The following is a 21,431-nucleotide window of genomic DNA, read 5'->3' on the forward strand; positions in this document are numbered from 1 at the left end:
GATTAAAAAATTTAATCTAATTAATTAGAGGCTTTGTAATTAATTAATCGAAATTAATCGCATTTTAATCGCATGTAAATATTTGACCTGAGAACAGTGAGAATTAAGAATTTTACATGGATTTTTAGTATACCATTGAATAATGACTGAATACATAAGCTTAAGCAACAAAATATTGCTTATTTTTGTTCAACCAAGTCCACCAGACCAGTACAATATTGCCATTAAATGTAGCAAGAGGCACGTTCTTTAACGAGTCTTTCATTCCGAGAACTCTGCTCTTGTGTTTGCTTAATTATGCATTTAAACGTTAATGACCAAACCTATCATTATAAAAGTTGCTGCACATGGAATATAATGCGGATAACATTTAAAAAATAGTTTTTATCAGGTTACACACTGATTATTTATCACTCAAACCCCTTTCTCTACCTGTCCGTTGGTCGCGTATATCCTCCATGTTTGTAGTTTTTTAACACTTTTTATGCGTGTTTGTAGTTCTAATCGAATCCTCGTTCACAGCGCAGTGTGTTGCGGGCAATATTAGCAGTTAAAAGTGTGCATTGATCGTTAAGTAGTAGACCATCCGGGAATCTTTGGAATACTTTTTAAACATACTACGATTTGGGACATACAATACTATTTAGGACGGACGTCTTTGGCTTGTCTGAACGCTAGTTTGTGCTCCAGTATAATCGGTCCGCCTAATCTCATCCAGTGAGAAACGTTCCGCGGTGCAAAACTTAGTGCGATTAAAATGCGTTAAATTTTAACGCGTTATTTTTGTGTAATTAATTAATCTAAATTAACGCGTTAAAGTCCCGGCCCTAATATATATATATATATATAGTCTTTAGTGTGACATAAATATATATATGTATGTATGTATATGTGTACAGTCTGACAAACTATTAACTATCGATCTATAAGCCAAAAACCAAGCTGTGACATTCATATTTATTCTATACATCACCGAAACACTATTTTCCTTTAATGAAAGCCTAACTGAATTGAATCAAACTTGCTGCAATGGATACAAACAATCCTTTCAAAAGCTTCTTTGCCTCAAACACACAGTATGGGGTTAACAGAATGACCTTACAATTGTGATACATTGTAGAAAAGAGAACAGCTCAATATGCAACAGTTCAGGACTCACAGATCAGCCATATCTCAAAGAGACAAGCAGGGTCCGGTCCACGAAACAAAGCATCATCTGTTTCTAATAGGGAAAACGACCTCAGCAATGAACTCCCCTGACATGCTGAGAACATTGAGCTTAGTGTGGGGAATGACCCCCCGCTGTGACCGTGCCAGGGTCTCAGACAGCAGAGGAAAAAAGGCCGAAAGCGACACGTGTATGCACACATGCACAGTGCAGACAAATGGATTTCATGCAGACTGTTATACACAAAGCCGAGGCACTTCCTCCTAAACCCCAATCAGCGCAATCAGAGGTAACCCAGACTCACTCTCATAAACAACACGCATACCAAACAAAACCCCTGTGAGCAGGCCCCGTTTGCTAAATTACAATTAATTGAGCACAATAGGCTGAGTCTGGCTCCAAATGTGACCTCACTAACTGGGCAGAGAACAGAACACAATTAAGTTCTGCAGAGCTCACCAGTGTTAAACAAAAACAGTGGAAGACCATTTACTAATTAGACTGTTTTTAATAGATTTAAAGAGTGTCTGAGAAAGAAGAAAAACAACGTGTAGATTTTGTAATCTGCAGCTTCAGTGATTTTACAGTAAAGAATAAGCCATGTGCATTACAGTGTTATTACTAGGGTTATGGGCTGATGGACAGCGGGACAAAATCACCGATGCACATCTTGGAATTTGACATGATGGCAACAGCAATATGATAACTAATATAATTAATCATTTTAAACTGTACCTACTTTTTTATTTATTTGAACATGATTCAACCAGTAGTAATAATAATAATAATAATAATAATAATAATAATAATAATAATAATAATAATAATATAATTATATAATTGTATAATAATATAATATAATATATAATATAGTGATTAATTATTATATATAATAGTAATAATAATAATAATAATAATAATAATTATTATTATTATTATTATTATTATTATTAATATAATTATTATATTTAACTATTACATTTTTTCTAGAAAAGTTGCACCATTATATTAATTGCTAAATTTTATTTATTTGAACATGATTCAGCCGATAATAATAATAGTAATAATAATAATAATAATAATATAATTATATAATTGTATAATATAATATAATAATATATAATATAGTGATTAATTATTATATATAATAGTAATAATAATAATAATAATTATTATTATTATTATTAATATTAATATAATTATTATATTTAACTATTACATTTTTTTCTAGAAAAGTTGCACCATTATATTAATTGCTAAATTTTATTTATTTGAACATGATTCAGCCGATAATAATAATAATAGTAATAATAATAGTAATAATAATAATAATAATTATTATTATTATTATTATTATTATAGTTATTATTATTATTATTATTATTATTATTATTATTATTAGTATTAGTATTATTATTATTATTATTATATTTAACCATTTTAATAGTTTCTAGAAAAGTAGCATTTTTACTTATTGTATTAATTACTACATTATTTATTTGAACATGATTCAACAAATAATAATATTTAAATTTTAAAAATATTTAAATTTATTTTTATTTATATAAAATATTTTTATTTTAGAAATTGCACTTTTATTTTATTAATTGCTAATATTTTATTTAATTGAACATGATTCAACCAATAATAATAATAATAATAATAATAATAATAATTATTATTATTATTATTAAAAATAATAATAATAATAAATGTAGATTAACTATTGTAATAAGTTGCCATTTTATTTATTTTATTAATTACTACTTTATTTATTTGAACATGATCAAACCAATAATAATAATTATTATTATTATTATTACTAACATGATTCAAGCAATAATAATAATAATAATAAAATTATTAATAAAATAATAAGTTGATAAACTATTGTAATATTTCTAGAAAATTTGCGCTTTATTTTATTAATACATTTATTTATTTGAACATATTTCAACCAATATTAATAATAATAATTATTATTATTATTCATTTTATTATTATTATTATTATTATTATTATTACACTTCTAACCATTTAATAATAGTTTCAATAGTAGAAGTTTCACTGTTATTTATTTTATTGATTAATACTTTATTTGAACATTCAACCAAGAATGATTATTAAAACAATAATAATTACTATTATTTTTATTGTTGTTATTGTTCTTTCCTCCTTTATATATTTAACATCTGTGTTTAGCGGTTTCTAGAAAGTACCACTTTTTTAAAATCAATTAATATTTGCTTTAACTAATTAAAATTTTTTTAATGTACTTTTATTTCGCAGCTTTAAACATGATCCACCCAATTATCATTACAATTATAATTATTCATTTTTTTAATACACTGCGAGACGGATGATTGTGCAGAATTTTTTTTAAGTAGTTCCAAAATGATTCTTCAGAGGTATCCCAAGTATCACTTTTAGAATTCTGCGTAAAAGTGCTGTAACACAGAACCCAGTTCACACAATTCACACATCATTAAGCTTTGCAGGCCAGTGTGAAAACGGCATTCTCACCTGCATCCTGAGAGTTCAGCACCTCCAGGGCATGCATCATGGCACTGGCAAATACATTGGCATCCTCTTTGCTGCCAAAGTTAAGGCCGTACACCTGCCGTGCATCTCGCCACTGGTGAAACGTTAGTGTGGCCTGGTTGTATTTCAGCCCCTTGGGAATGGCACAGTTTATTACCACCTGTTGACAGAAGAGAACAGCATATAAATAATCAAAACAATGCTTGAAAATCATATACTCTGAAGTCCTAACTAAACTCAAAAAGCTAGGAAGACAAAACAGAGCAGTCCATAAAACTCCACATGGTCTCAGGGGAACAATGAGACATTGCATACGAATCGCTGCAACTTCCATGTGAAGCGCTGTTAAAACAAATGTTTTCAAGCATATTAATACACACACATAGTGATGTTTTTTCCCTCAAAAGATCAAACTGATAAAACTCAAGGCTTCAAAAGTTTAAAAAGTGAAAAACCTCACTAAACCACAAAGGAGAAACATCTGCATTACTAAAAGATGACAGATAACGCTGCATCTCAGAGACAAAGACTTGCTCTCTAAAAGATTCACAAGGACGAACTAGAAATTGAAAAATGCTGCTTGCAGCACCTCTATTCTTGTAGATAACAACAAAAGTAAAGTAAATGCATTTCTTCAGAACTTGCACAAAGGTTACCGAGGCCATCCCAGCTCCAGACAGGTGTTACAGCAATAATACGACTTGGTTAATATGGTAATCGCATGCGGATGGGAGATACTTAAGCATCAAACACTTGACTGGCTTCCTAATCTCTCCCGATAACATGTCCTCAACAGGGTGAATCTTTCTCGAGCTTCTGTGGTAGCTGGCTGTTTTCCCAGTCATTTCCATTTCTCATCCTTTGACATCAACGTAATTACCATCAGAAGTGCAACTAATTAGCGAGCTTTATAAAAGGAACTGTGAACTGTAAGCCATCCTGTCACAACTCACAAGTGGAGAAAACTTTGCAGTTTTCTCAACACATTAATGAAATGGAGCAGCAAGAATTAAGACTGGGGCATGGTCCTGTATAAGTAACTTTTCAGGACAGTTTTCCATAGTTTTAACCCAACATTAGCCTTATATATATATATATATATATATATATATATATATATATCATATATACTGTATATACACACAGACACACAACAGTTCTTTCTGGTCCTCGAATCTGATGGGCTGAGTGGCATGCAATATTCTTGTGATATCGGAACTTTAACCGTTTCACTCTGCTTGCGGTATTTCTCACAGCGAGTGTCATGGGGGACGCCCAAATGCACTATTATTTTAAAATGAATATGTTTTGTGTTACGTAATATTGTTTTAGAAGTTTGTTAGTAAAGATAACGTCTGTTTGAAAGTTTTCTGAGATGGGAAAATGTTTTGTTTTGGGTAAATCTCACTGGCCGTCTTTGGTCTGATTCATCCATTTTTTTCCAGACCAAATATTTTTGGCTGAATCCATGGTGAAAGGAAGTAGTTCTGCAAAAAAGAGTTTTTTTTTTTTTAAAGACACTCGGTTGTTGTTTCTTATACATTATCACTTGTGCTGTCGAACTGTTGTATAAGCGCAATATCACACTCGTAGCCGTGCAATATGGCTGTATATTGGAACGCTGATTATCTACGGCACAAGGCTAAAGGACAAAATCACAGCTGTGCTGATATACAGCCATATTGCATGGCTACAAGTGTGATTTTGCTCAAAAGTTTACACCCCTCTTTCTGAATCTGCAAAATGTTAATTTTACCAAAATAAGAGGGATCATACAAAAAGCATGTTATTGTTCATTTAGTACTGACCTGAGTAAGATATTTCACATGAAAGATGTTTACAATATAGTCCACAAGAGAAAATAATCATTGAATTTATAAAAATGACCCTGTTCAAAAGTTTACATCTCTGTATTCTTAATACTGTGTTCTTACCTGAATGATCTACAGAAAAGTCTTCAGGTCCCACAAATTCTTTGGTCTTCCAGCATTTCTGTGTATTTGAACCCCTTCAACAGTGACTCCTTTTTAACCAAGGACAGCTGAGGGACTCGTATGCAACTATTACAGAAGGTTCAAATGCTCACTGATGCTCCAGAAGGAGAAACAATGCGTTAAGAACCAGGGGGTGAAAACTTTTTAAATTTGAATATCAGGGTAAATTTAACTTATTTTGTCCTCTGGGAAACATGCAGCCTTCTGTAGCCTCCAAAGGGCAGTACTAAATAAAAAAAAATATTATATTTAGGCAACATAAAAAAATGTACACATCTCCATTCTGTTTAAAAGGTTTCATTCCTAGCTGATTTTTCCTTCTGAAGCATCAGTGAGCGTTTAAACCTTCTGTAACAGTTGCATATGAGTCTCTCAGTTGTCCTCAGTGTGAAAAGATGGATCTCAAAATCATACAGTCATTGGAAAAGGTTCAAATACACAAAAATGTTGGAAAACAAAGAATTTTTCTGAAGAATAGCAGACAGTTTAACTGTTCAGGACAAACAAGGGACTCATGAACAACTGTCACTAAATAAAAAAAAAAATAAAACAGCTGTGGATCATTCAGCTAACAACACTGTATTAAGAATCAAGGAGATGTAAACTTTTGAACAGGGTAATTTTTATAAATTTAACTATTATGTTCTATTTTATGTGAAATATCTTATTCAGGTCAATACTAAATAAACAACATTTTGCAGATCTTGAAAGAGGGATGTAAACTTTTGAGCTCAACTGTATATTCCCCCCCACTCCAAGCACTTACACAGAATATATACAAGCAATCATTACTGGCACATTTCACTATAGAGTGTTGTTCTTGTAAATATGTGTCTACTAAATGACTAGTTACTGGCACACTCGCAAGTATAGATCTAAAGACATTAGTCAGTTATATATAGATGACAAGGCTACCGCGGTAGGTCAAACTAAATGATGTGTTGACATTTTTGGCCAGCTCTTTAACACTTTACTCATTTCAGTCACTAAACCACCATGAAAGGTTTGTCAACAAATGCCTGTAAGTTTCCTAAAGTAATCTGATATGCTCCATCCTCGGATATCACTGTGATGATTGTGCCGTTCTTGAATTATTAAAGTAACCAGGACTAAAAAGGCCTAGGCCCTCTCAGAATCAGAAATAGGCTTTCCACGAAACCCTGAATAACCATAAAATAGCAATGAGTCATGTACAGTGTCACCACCCCCTCAGCATTTCTGCCATTTGTGTAGCACGGTCAGTGCTGAATAAAGGTAACCTTTAAGTGCACATTATCTTGCACTTCACTAAAAGTGCAGAAAAATGTCCTCACCTAAACAATGGAAGAGAGAAAGGTTTCTTTAACGGTTCATTTCTTCACAGGAAATGAACAGATAAAGAAAGAAGCAGGCCAGACACTAATTAAATACATATGCAATATACAGCCCGAAGTGAATTACATGACGTGAAACACTAAATTTAGCACACAAAAGTGAATTTCTATGCCGCTGAACAGAAAGCAAAACCGTTTCCAAAATGATTTATTAAACACTCCTCGTCAGTCACTGGTTGAATAAGCCTCAAATTCACATCATTGGCTGCACCTTTGTTGCTATGCCAAGGTGTTTGGGATGCTAAAACAGACAAACGTTAAAGAAATAGTTCACCCGGAAAAAAAAAAAAAATGCTCAACCTCAGGCCATCCAAGATGTGAATGAGTTAGTTTTTTCATCAGAACAGATTTTGAGAAATTTAGAATTACATCACTTTATCACAAATGGATCCTCTGCAGTGAATGGGTGCCGTCAGAATGAGTCAAAACTGCTGACATCACAATAATATACATTAACTGATGGACTAAAGTTGCATCAACTGTGGATTATTGTGATGTTTTTATTAGTTGTTTGGACTCTCATTCTGACGGCACCCATTCACTGCAGAGGAGTGAGCAAGTGCTCTAATGTTACATTTCTCAAAATCTGTTCTGATGAATAAAGAAAACTCCTCCACAGCTTTGATGGCTTGGGTATGTAAGCCAGTTTCCACCACTGAATAAAAAAAAAAGTAATTGCGACTTTCTCACAAATCAGATTTTTTTTTTCTCTCGTAATTGCGAGTTTATCTCGCAATTCTGAATTTTTCCTTAGAATTGCACAACACAAACTCACAATTCTGACTTTTTCTTTTCAGAATTACAGGATACAAACTTGCTATTCTGACTTTCTCTCACAGACGTGGGCTACAAATGCACAATTTTAACTTTCAGAATTATGAACTACAAACTCACTATTCTGACTTTTTCTCTCAGAATTACAGGATACAAACTAGCAATTCTGACTTTTTCACAGAATTATACGATACAAATTCGCAATTTTGACTTTCTCTCAGAATTACGGGATACAAATGGGCAATTCTGACTTTTTCTTTTAGAATTATGAGATACAAACTGCCAATTTTGACTTTTTCTCTCAGAATTACGAGATACAAACTGCCAATTTTTAATTTTCCTCTGAGAATTATGGGATACAAACGGGCAATTCTGACTTTTTCTCTAAGAATTATAGGATACAAACTCACTTTTTCGTCATTCTCTCAGAGCTGCGCGCTACAAACTCTCAATTCTGACCTTTTCTCTCAGAATTGCACGATACAAACTGGCAATTCAGACTTTTTCTCTCAAAATTGCACGATACAAACTGGCAATTCAGATTTTTCTCTCAGAATTATACGATACAAAATTCGCAATTCTGACTTTCTCTCAGAATTACGAGATACAAATTGCCAATTTCGACTTTCTCTTAAAATTACGGGATACAAACTCGCTATTCTGACTTTTTCTCTCAGAATTACGATACACAAACTGCCAATTTTTAATTTTCCTCTCAGAATTACGGGATACAAATGGGCAATTCTGACTTTTTCTCTAAGAATTACGAGATACAAATTGCCAATTTTGACTTTCTCTTAAAATTACGGGATACAAACGGGCAATTCTGACTTTTTCTTTTAGAATTACAAGATACAAACTCACTTTTTCGACATTCTCTCAGAGCTGCGCGCTACAAACTCTCAATTCTGACATTTTCTCTCAGAATTGCACGATACAAACTAGCAATTCAGAATTTTTCTCTCAAAATTGCACGATACAAACTGGCAATTCAGATTTTTCTCTCAGAATTGCACGATACAAACCCACTATTCTGACTTTTTCTCTCAGAATTGCATGATTCAAACTGGCAATTCAGACTTTTTCTCTCAAAATTGCACGATACAAACTGGCCATTCAGACTTTTTCTCTCAAAATTGCACGATACAAACTGGCCATTCAGATTTTTAATTTTCCTCTGAGAATTATGGGATACAAACAGGCAATTCTGACTTTTTCTTTTAGAATTACAAGATACAAACTGCCAATTTTTACTTTTTCTCTCAGAATTACGGGATACAAATGGGCAATTCTGACTTTTTCTCTAAGAATTACAGGATACAAACTCACTTTTTCGACATTCTCTCAGAGCTGCGCGCTACAAACTCTCAATTCTGACATTTTCTCTCAGAATTGCACGATACAAACTAGCAATTCAGAATTTTTCTCTCAAAATTGCACGATACAAACTGGCAATTCAGATTTTTCTCTCAGAATTGCATGATACAAACCCACTATTCTGACTTTTTCTCTCAGAATTGCATGAAACAAACTCAGAATTCTGACTGATCTTGCAACTCATCTTCATTTCTCAGAATTGGTAGTTTATATCTCACAATTCTGACTTCATAACTCGCAACTGTGAGTTATTATCTCAAAACTATAAAAAGTTGCAATAACCTTTTTAAAAAATTCAGTGGTGGAAACAGGCTTCCATACTTGAGAGCGAGTAGATTTTTAGCTAAACTATATTTTTGGGTGAACTATTTTATTCTTTTGAACACTATTCATGGGAATGAACCTACAATTTACTTTGTATCTACAAATTATATATTTGATTGGAAAGTAGTAAGTTGTTTTTTTTAATACACCTTTTAACTTTAATGATGGCTAATGGCCTTAGAAACAGCATATTCCCTTAAAACTGCCCTTAATAGATAAAAAGAAACTGCTAAAAGTGCTGGATGCTCTAAACAATACAGCTGAACACTCAATATCTGCTGTTTAAAGACAAACTCTAACACAGCCTTCACTGAGTAACCTTCATAGAGATTGATTGGCTGCCTATTAACATGGATGTAATGGACTTGGTTATATCAGGATACAGCACACAAATAAGTCCTTGACGATGTCAGGTGATATAATGCAGACTTTGCAAGGACGGAGCAGCAGCAATCGGACTGAGCTTGAAAAATTAAAGCATAATCAAATTACAAAACACATCCAATAAGTAGTTTCATAAGCAAGCACTGTTATTCATTTCAAATGCAAAGAGGCTATTTTTCATGAACAGAACCTTGGCATATTATAGGTGGGCCTCAGGGAAAAATAGGGAAAAAAGGACTTTCTTTAAAAGAAACGTAAATACAAGTTAAGCTCCATTGACAACATCTGTGGCATGCTCATTTGTAAAAACATGGTAAAGAAATGCATGATCAATAGAATGCTTTCACTTTTAAATAAGTGAGGACTGCAAGAGTATCGTCTGTTTCTCATGCATATAAACAGTGTAGTTACTCGTTTATGCTGTATTTTATGTTTTTACTGCAGCTGATTGGAAATATAAAGCCTGAGACTGTAGTCTATGGGGTTTTAATTTCTTTTTCTTTATACTTAACTTGTACTAAATCAACCAAATCATGCATCGGAAGCTTCTGGAAGGGTTAGGTTTAGTAGTCCACTGCATATGAAACATCTTTAATTGTACATACTGAGATATAAGCAAGCAAATAAAACTGTCTAATTCTGATCCAGGAGTCATTTAAAAATACAAACTACAATATTGAAGGCCTTTAATCATAAATCAGTCACACAATATGCCTCTCATGGAAAATTATTCTATTTATTCCTCCAGATGGTAGTCAAGTCAACAAAGACATAATACATTTCATTTCTTTGCCTAATTTAATTGGTGGCATACACAGAATCTTACAGGACAACAAATATGCATTACAAGCAATATTCAACATTAAAAAGAGGGTTCCTGTTTAATGAAGTCTCTCCCACCACATACGGGAGTTTACAAAATACACAACAAAATGCACAGGAAAGGCTAAAAGGCTGCTGATCCAGCACATACCACTCACATGTGTATGCACATTTTGCAGAAACTCTAAAGTAGATGTTTCAGCAACTTCAAGAACTTTTAAATACGGCAATAAAAGTAAACAGTACAGCCATTTTTTAATATGCCCTCACCCTAGAAGTATTGTGGCAGGGTTTTTTTTACTGCCACACCATGTTTAATGAACACGAACATGGCGGTTTTATTTAAGATACGTTAATGGTATTCAAATGGGAGCAGGGTTATAATTAATCTCAACAAATGGCACTAAGACAAATGGCTTCCTAACCACAAAACGTATTCGAACAGTATATAAATCATGAATTTTTAAAAAATTTGCTACCCTTTTCCACTTAATGCAGTAGCTGGAGAGTTCATAGTTAATCCAGTATTATTAATATGGCATCAGAAAGAAGCAGCAAGAGCAGAAGTAGGCAGGGGAAGTGATCTGTATATTTGGAATAAATGAAGCAGATGAGATTTTTAATGTTTTGATGATAAGTGTTCAACACTAAATTTCTGTTCGACCCATACAGCTTTAGATAGTCAGGCTCAGGTCAAGAAACAGATTGGGTTCTTGATCTATTAATGGCTAGAAAAATATGAGACATTTTCTGCAATTCAAAACAATTTCTAAGGTCTAGGTTACTCCCATTATTTAGCACATGTAGCCTTTTTCTTAAAGGGACACTTCACAAAAAAGTACAATTTACAGGCTATTCTTTTTCATATATTTAAATTGAAACAGTATACTAACAGTCAAAAGTTTTTTAGTCTTTTTTTTTGGCTCTTCTGCTCACACAGCTAAAACTGTAAAATTTTGAACTTTTTTTGTACTTTTTAAATAACGGTTTTCTATTTAATATATAATAAAATGTCATTTATTCCTGTGATCAAAGCATTTTCAGCATTACTCCCGTCTTCAGCGTCAAATGATCCTTCAGAAATCATTCTAATATGCTGATTTGCTGTTCAAAAAACATTATTATTATTATTTTGTTATTATCATCATCTGTATTTAAAACCATTGAGTACATTTTTCCAGGATTCGTTTATGAATAGAAAGATCCAAAGATGGTTTTTGTTATTGAGAAAGAAATTAATATTTATTTTGCAAGGATGCTTTAAATTGATCAAAAGTCATGAGAAAAACATTTATAATTTTACAAAAGATTTCTATTCCAGAACTTCTGAACTTTCTATTCATCAGAGAAACTTGAAAAAAAAAAAAAATCTACTCAGCTGTTTTCAACATAAAAACAATAAAAAATGTTTTCAAAAAGCAAATCAGAATATTAGAATGTTTTTTGAATGTGACTGGAGTAATGATGCTAAATTCAGCTTTGAAATCACAGGAATAAATTGCATTTTAAAATATATCAAATAGAAAATGGTTATTTTAAATAGTAAAAATATTTAAAAGTTTAATGTTTTTGCTGTACATGGATCAAATAAATGCATGCTAATGAGCAGAAGAGACATCATTAAAAAAACATTGAAAATCTTACGTTTCAAAAGAGTTTGACAGGTAGTGTATATAGTTGTAAAATTACAAAAAAAAAGCCTAAAGCACTATAAAAAAAAAAAACATAACATTTGTGCATTTTTTCAGGTTTTCTGAAGTCATATAAAGGCTTTGTGTGAGCAACTGACAGATTAATATGGTAAGGACCACTTATGTTAATTTTGAACATCAACAACCCTTATTCACTCATAATATGTGAAAAAATGTAGTCAGTACATTCTTTATCATTCCTCCTTTTGTTTCACAAAAGAAAGAAATTCATACTGGTTCAAAACTATTTTTATTTTTGTGTGAACTATTCCTTGAAATGCCACAATGAGCCACTAAAAGGAAAAATGAACAGCATTTTCCAAAATGTAGCCAAGCATAACATTCTTGTAATGACAACAAGAACAGGAGCATTTCTCATGAGATGTTATTCTCTTTAAAGCATGCTGCGCTGATCTGTGAGCCACTCAAACCTCCCGTGTTCGGTGTCATGGGTCATCAAAGCACTGCAGTGAAACCAGACCCCTCTCTGCAGGAGAAGCCAACAAGGCCATGCAGACGCCTCTCAGTTAACCCCATTGGACGTGGATTGTCTGTACGACACTAATATCTGAACAGAATCTAAAAGACAGCACCATTTAGCTGTCACAATACTCAAAATAAATTACAGCATCAAAAGAGAAATGAAGCCCCAGTGAATCTGTTTTTTTTTTAAAGCCTTCCTATTTTAAAAAGGTAAAAATCTATATTAAAAAGCAGCAAATATGCCACACTGAATTCTAAAAGCCCAAAAGTGATTTAAAGGTCCAATGAAGTGCTTCAAAACACCCAGTGTTATTCCATTCTTAACGTAATGATGTAATTTCAAACTGAAACCATAAGACAGGGCGGGACATATCAAGCAGCCCCACCCCCTTTTTTTTTAAAATAGCCAATAGCGTTTAGTTTATTTCACAGCTTGGACCAGAGCAGCTAAGCTTGGTAAAGTCACATACAGTCTATCACAGCCACAATCTCATCCATACTGCTATGAAACACAGCGTTTTGCGATATGCAAAAATGCTTTGTGGTCTGCGCCAACTCTATCATGTCCCTGGAATGCTGCTGCGGTTCGCGTGACACAGCACGAAACCAAACTTCATTTACCCCAATGAAATCACATCTGAATCATTTCCTATCCCCTATATAGTGGACTATGTGCCATTTACCCTACAGAAAAATACTAATTCTGTAGCCTGGCGAGCCAGACTTACATCAAGATGTTTAGTCTGGAAACTCTCCATAGACGCGGCTTACTCCGAGGGGCGGGATAAACGGTTGTCTCTCAAAATCCCTATGCACGCAATAGGATAGCGCTTCAACCAATCAGAGCAACGAAGAAGGTGACGTAGTAATTGGTATATTAAGCTTTTTCCGTATCCAGTCGGCAAAACTCCAAACACATCTTCCTTTTTTAAAAATGACTTAAGTGCCGTTCTTTGCTCGTTTCTTAAAGAAAAACTTAACTCCAAGTCCTCCAGAGTCGCGGCCAAAGCCGATTCGAAAGACCGCTGTTCGACAGCTGCAGCCGCCATTCTTTGTTTTTCAAGTGGCAGCCGTCGCAACTCTGTCGTCATATGTTAAGCCCGCCCCGCCTACTCTATACGCGTTGTGATTGGCCTGACCCAATTTGGGTTTTTGCAGCTAGAAGGTCTATTGAGAGTGTCTAGACCCACCTGGCTGCAAAATAATTTTTGCTGCCGCTAGGGTGCGTCTAGATTTCTAGGCTACTAATTCTGTGAACAAGTGACCAAATTTAGCCACAGCGTCAGTGTCTATTTATAGTGTAGGGAGCGGGATTTTCAGAGTCTAGAGAGCATCTGATTGAACAGAAAGTGCAGGGTAATGTCATCAAAATTGTTGATCCATATTGGTGGAAGTTAGAGACTAAGTTTTGAATGCTAATGTCTTCTAAATGTGAATTTTGTCATTGTTTTTGTCATACTAAAAGCCAAAAAAACTTAAATTTTGATTTTATTGGGACTTTTACAGGAAAGGTACTCACCCCCTTGTCATCCAAGATGTTCATGTCTTTCTTTAGTCGTAAGGAAATTACGTTATACGAGTAAAACACTTCAGGATTTCTCTCCATATAATGGACTTCTATGGTGCCCCCGAGTTTGAACTTCCAAAATGCAGCTTCAAAGGGCTCTAGTCTAAACAATCAGTCAAGGAAAGAAGGGTCTTATCTAGCAAAACAATGGGTTATTTTCTTAAAAAAAAGAAAATACAATTTATATACTTTTTAACCTCAAACGCTAGTCTTGTCTAGCTCGGCAAGATAAGCGTTTGAGATTAAAAGTATATAAGTTATAAATGTTTTTAGAAAATAACCAATCGCTTCGCTAGATAAGACCCTTCTTCCTCGGCTGGGATCATTTAGAGCCCTCTGAAGCTGCATTTTGGAAGTTTAAACTCAGGGGCACCATAGAAGTCCATTATATGGAGAGAAATCCTGAAATGTTTTCCTTAAAAAACACCATTCCTTTACAACTGAAGAAAGCAAAACATGAACATCTTGGATGACAAGGGGGTGAGTACATTATCTGTACAGCAATTTTTTGTAAAATTATTTATTTAAAAAATAATATAAATTAATATAAATAATATATATTAAAATTATATCAATTAATAATAATCAATTTATAAATACATAAATACAAAAATTAAGTAATATTTATGTAAGACTTTGCATCAATCTTTCTCTTTAAATCAAGTTAAACTTTTTTATTCAAATGAATAAATAAAAATAAAGCTAACACAAAAATGTAAACTATTAAGCATGTGAATTTAATGAAGTAAGATATTACTTGTCAACAGCATTAGCACAGTCATTCCTCATATAGTCAATGTAGTGTAATATTTCATTAGGCACTACTTTTTTTTTTTAAACGAATTAATGCAGAAATTAGTTTGAATTACACACAATAGTACATTAACATAATGGCCAACATTATGACGTCAACAGACTTTAAAATATAGTTTGCAACTTTCTGAAGCATTAAATTAGATTTTTAACTTGCAACCATGCATTTATTATGTGATAACAGGTGACATTAATTTATTTTCTGAACTGTAAAACTGAGTAAATATCAACCTCTTTTTATCTGTAACACGTAAGGAAACTTAAGTAGAGAATTTCTCTGTCAATCCATCATGCTTATTATTAGTTTCCAACTCACTGACACCACAGCTCCTCTTTGTCTTACCTGGTGGTCCTGAATTTTACGGCCCACTACTCTGAAGGCGTTGTTGCCAGTGTGGTGATAGATGTGGACTCGACTAAAGCCTGTGGATCCTCCAGCCGGAACCCACTTCTTATTGGCGTCGTCATAGACCATGACAGCAGCCCGCGCCTGACAGATACTCTGCTCACTGAAAAGGAAACGAGAGAGACGTATGCATGATTAGATGAAGGAAAACAAATTTGGCAGAAATAATCTTCCATGGTTAAAACAATGGTACTCTAAGAACAAAAGTCGATAATGTATTTCTTTTTTTAAAAACAATTTGTTTGTCCATGTCCTCCCCCTGTGTCTCTGATCTAAAATGGCAATAAATATGTGACCCTGGACCACAAAACCAGTCATAAGGGTCAATTTTTTGAAAGTGAGATTTATACATCTGAAAGCTGAAAAAAAGTAAAGGACAATATGAAATTTGAAAATCTGGAATCTGAGGGTGCAAAAATATCAATTTTAAGAAAACCACCTTTAAAGTTGTCCAAATAAAAGTCTTAGCCATGCATATTACTAATCAGAACTTAAGTTTTGATATATTTACGGTAGGAAAAATCTATCATTTGACCCATGCAATGTATTGTTGGCTATTGCTACAAATATACCCATGCTACTTAAGACTGGTTTCACAGAAAGCTCCTGGCACTCAAGTGCAGTACACCTTTACAGGTCACGCTTTCATTAAACAGTCACCCATTAAATGTAAACACTGGAAATCAATTTCCCCTGTCTCCCCGTCTCTGCTCACTTCGCACTATAGAGCAGCTCTTCCTTGCATATAATACTAAATTATTTACAATGACTTCTAACCTCCCACTGCGTTAATAGAATAGGAAGAGAGCCACTGAAAGCCACTTACACACACTTGTCATGTGATCACATGGCAGCTACACTTTTAAGGCAGGTGGAAAAAGCCGAGAGCGAGAAAACGAAAACGAGTGGAAAAAGTGCTCCGACCTTGTGAGAAAAGTACTTCTGGTTGTGCACATCTGTCCTTTAGAAACCCTGACCTTGAGGCCATATTTCATTCAATAAATCTGTTTGTTATAATGAATCTGTGTCACTTCTCACACAAAACAAGATACAATCTAGATGCAAGCAGTGATTACTGGGGTTCAAGCCTTTAAGGCATTGAAGCACATATGAAAAAAGACATTATGTAGCAAGTACATAATTTTTTGCAAATACAGGTAGTTTTGTAACGTTTATGACTGTTATAGCGCCAGCTGTGGTCTGATTTTCTTTAAACTTGGCATGCTTGTTTAGAATCACCTTTCACATGTGCTCACCAGGTTTTGTGAAGTTGAGTTTTCCTTTAGGCTTTATAGAATTTGGGGTAAATTCGGACAGGCCCCTTTTCTAATCGACACCGTTATAGTTTCCCAAAAGGGTAAATTTCAACATTTTTTAATAATTTTTGACCTAGAAAGTCCAGAGCAGTAGTTCTGCAGTACCACAGTAATTTTATTCCAGATTAAGCAAAAAACCTAGGTCTAGTTCGCAAATGTTGGTTTTTCACTTCTTCTCAATCATTTAACAAACAATTTGATTGACAGCAGTTGTTCTAGAGGCATAGTTGTCCGGAATGAGGAGTTCTTACATATGATAAGAATATTGCGTATATGTGAGAAAACACACACACAATCGTTTACAAGCTTGAAAAATGCGATATCGCCCCCAGTGAGTGTTTTTCAAACTTCTCACAGAGATTTAGGGCCGGGAGTCAAACAGGCCCACTGACTTCCAATCTGCCACCGTTAACCATGTCTAATAGGTGTTCAAACTTCATCGGCCATGTTTTTTTTGAGACACGCAAATGTCCTTATAAACACGTGGCACTTTCGACCAAGACCATGTACAGTAGGGCTGTAGCGATACACTAATCTCACGATACGATACACGATATTCAGCTCACGATACGATATATATCACGATATTTAGCCAACAATACGATTCGATATAATTCGATACGATTCTATATAATTCGATACGATTCTATATAATTCAATACGCTTACATCATTTTCTGATAGATTTAAAAGAGAAAGAGTGATTTTGGTGACATCTTGTGAGTGTTTCATTTACTTGGATTGAATTAATTGAAATAAACTCAAAAAACATCAGACAGCTTACAAAATAAATGCTGGACAAAATTAATCAATGTGTTGAGAAAATTAGTTCCATTTATTGAAACTTATTGTAGCTTACAAGCCTTTGAAAAGTAAATAAAGTGCAACATTGCAATTTGCAATTAACAATGGGTTTTCCACCACTGAATACGGTCTCAAATCCTGACAAATAAAGTAGGCAATGGACTCTAATTTTCTGCGACCTTGGTGAAGCAGATGGAAACTTGTGGGAACAACCGCCATCGATGTCCAGCGTAGTTTGTTTTGGGTCACGCGGCCGCTGCTGCTTTGGGTCCTCCGTAAGCATAAACTTGTCCAGGTGGTGACGTTTTAGGTGCGCTCGTAAATTTGTGGTATTGCCGGAATATTTAACGTTAGTGCCACATAGCTTACAAACCGCGATGCTTTTATCCAAGTCGTTGCTTTCCTTCTTTTTTTTAAAACCAAAGTGCTCCCACACATCTGCTTTTAAGCAGGGGGGTGCTGGATTTATATTCGCCGCCATTCTCTGAATATACTCGCTCTGACTTGGTAAACAGGAAGAGGTAGACATCTGCGTCTGTGTAAAGTTAGTACGGCTAACTTGCTCTACAGCAACACTAGCGGCTGGCTGACCAAATCGCTCTTCCTGCAACGCGAACGGGGGTAAACAACACGGGGGATTTGAATGGGACGTATGTATCGATACTCGCGGCTAAAAAATCGATACTTTCTTTGGAAAAAAAAATATCGATTTATATCGCAGAATCGATAAAATCCTCCAGCCCTAATGTACAGTACAATTTTTGTCCTGCAACCTCAGATTGAGCTTTTACATAAATGTTCTGAGTTTGGCGAAGATATCTCATTCCGTTCAGGAGTTATAGGCATTTTACTAAAAATGGCCATGTCCCTTTTGAGCGTTTTGATGTCCCTTTGCGACAGTGAGTCAAAAGTTAGACTTTTTTTTTTTTTTTTGATAATTATTGACATTTACTCTCCAGAGAATCTATCTGCACTGGTTTGGTTCTGATGAGGCAAAAAAAAAAAAAAAAAAAACTAGAACTTTTAAAAACTGCGAAATACTAGACAACTTTGCCAGGCTTACGATCGAATCTGAGGTCGGGTTTTGTCCAGCATGAACCAAAGATTCCAATGAAATAAGACACTTGAGGTTTACGAGTTATTAGTGATTTCGTACTTTTTATTGCTTTAGCGCCCCCTTCAGGCTGATTGGGGTGAGCCTTGGTCACTCTGTTGGCAGTGTACAAACATCCCTCCAAGTTTCATGACTAGTTCTATGACTTACGGTTTGGTCTACACGATCAGTTTTACGTGGAGATCGCTCATCCGTGACCATTCTAACAATTACAACAGGATTTCAGCGCTACCCGCTTGAACCTCTAATAAATGAACGCCACATTTTTTTTTGTCATAGTTTATAACTGTGCACTGAAAAACTAGCACCAGTGACGCAATGTCCAAACTACTTGTTTTACACAAACATAAATTCTTACATAAAATCTTGTCACCTTATATTCACATACACAAGACAGACTCTGGACCACCATGGAGATGGAAAGACTTTGAGATTAAATGCCACATGGCTAACAGCATCAAAAAATAATAATCATGACAAAGCACTCCAGAATATACAATGACAGACTGTCCAGTGTTTTGTTTTGCTTTTCCCTGAAATCAATCTGCGGGCTGAGATGAGATCCCGGGATCATCCGCCCAGCAGATAAGGGCTAATCTAACAGGATTGTCCGCTGAGACCAATCCCTGCACTTTAATTAAGGAACAGGCGTGCAGGAGTGGGCCGAGAGAGCTCTCCAGTGCTCTATGTCATATTACAGTGTAATTGATGGCAGACAGTCAAAGAGCTAATGGCTTACACAGGACAGCTGGCCAAGGGGAGACAGCCATGACACATCCAAAAACACCCCCCAACTCTTTGAACAAATCTATGACTCAAACAGGAAACATTTACATCCCTAAACGATAGTTACATGGAAACAAAAGAAACAACTCACCAACCCCTAATACCATTTTATTATTGTTTATTGAATTTAAAGGGATAGTTAACCCAAACATGAAATTTCTGTCATTATTTACTCACTCTCTAATTGTTCTTTACAACCTTTCTTGGCCTTGAATGTGTCAGTGGTGTTGCCGTCCACCCAGGGTCAGAAAGCTCTCAAATTTCATTAAAAATATCTTAATTTATGTTCAGAAAATGAACAAAGGTATATGCGTTCGGAACGACATGAGGGTGAGTAATTAATGACAGAATTTAAATTTTTTGGATGAACTATGACTTTAATTTTATTTTATGTATTTTTTATGTTTAAGTAAATGCAGTGCTTGAGTTATATGGGACACTTTTGTGATCATTTTGAAACTTAAAAGATTTAGTCTCAGTTCATTACAACTATATAGGGGAAAAAAAAACTTTTTGTCACACTGCATCTATTTGCTGATCTGATGATACCTGGAAATGATCGTTTCGCCCACAATCTGACACTTTAACACACCTGGATAACCTCAGACATCAGTCTCGCAGTCCGAAAACAATCAGTCCACCATTCGTGTTTATATAGTTGTTCTGATCTGGCAATAAAACAACCTAATAACCTTCAAACACATAATGTTTCCCCTCAGTTTCATTCCAGAGGTGCAAATAAATTCCAAGGACAGAGGGAGACAAGCACAAGGCGCTCTGTGATGAAAGGAAAACTTCACATGATGGAATAACGCACATACCCAAATTAAGACAGCTATGCAATCTATGCGCGCATTTTCCTCATCAATCGCAGGATTAATAAGCCATTTAGGAAATTTGTCAAAATAAAAAGCTCAGCTGTGCTGGAACTGGATGCACATAAAAAAGCAGTTCAACATAAATAAGCTAAACTTCTGGAGTGTGTGATTATCAACTGCGCCAAGTGCAAAACATTTAATCCATTTTAAATCTTGTATTATTTGTCTTTCTTAAAAGCTTAAACGTTCAGTGTTAGTTCAGCAAACAATGAAAATTGTGTCATGAATTACTCTCATGTCATTCCAAATCCGTAAGACCTTTGATCATCTTCAGAACACAAATTAAGATATTTTTAACACAACTGACACATTCAAGGCCCAGAAAGGTAGTAAGGACATTGTTAAAATAGTCCATGTGACATCAGTGGTTCAATTATTAACTGTTTTATGAAGCTATGAGAATACTTTGTCCACAAAGAACACAAAAATAATGACTTTATTCAACAATTTCTTCTCGTTCTACTACCTTTCTGGGCCTTGATTGTGATTGCATTGCTGTCTATGCAACCCTCTGATTTGATCAAATATATCTTAATTTGTGTTGTTAAGATGAACAAAGGTCTTACGGGTTTGGAAAAACATAAAGATGAGTAAATAATAACAAAATTTTCATTTTTGGGTGAACTAACTCTAAGTGAAAAACTGTAATGAATAAATATATTAATATTAATTAGCAACTAATGGTCTGAATCTTTGTAGCATGTCAAGCATTTGACATTTGGATCAAAGATGAACTGAAAAACTGTTTAGTTAATGCTTAAAGGAATTAATTTGACTAAACAAGCATTATGACAAAGTGTGATCAGATGTAAAAAAC

General features: G+C 34.4%; 1 protein-coding gene across 6 annotated transcripts in view; it reads right to left on the reverse strand.

Moving 5' to 3' along the window:
- enah (ENAH actin regulator) overlaps positions 1-21,431 on the reverse strand; it is a 132,794-nt gene that overhangs the window by 54,795 nt on the left and 56,568 nt on the right. For all 6 annotated transcript variants that reach the window (XM_073853152.1, XM_073853151.1, XM_073853155.1 and 3 more), the window contains exons 2-3: positions 15,655-15,820; positions 3,692-3,869 (exon numbers count right to left, since the gene is read on the reverse strand). In XM_073853152.1, coding sequence (XP_073709253.1) covers positions 3,692-3,869; positions 15,655-15,820 — 344 coding nt within the window. The remainder of the gene's footprint in view (positions 1-3,691; positions 3,870-15,654; positions 15,821-21,431) is intronic.

Source organism: Garra rufa, chromosome 13 (genome assembly GCF_049309525.1).
Source record: "Garra rufa chromosome 13, GarRuf1.0, whole genome shotgun sequence".
In the NCBI taxonomy this organism is placed as follows: Eukaryota; Metazoa; Chordata; class Actinopteri; order Cypriniformes; family Cyprinidae; genus Garra; species Garra rufa.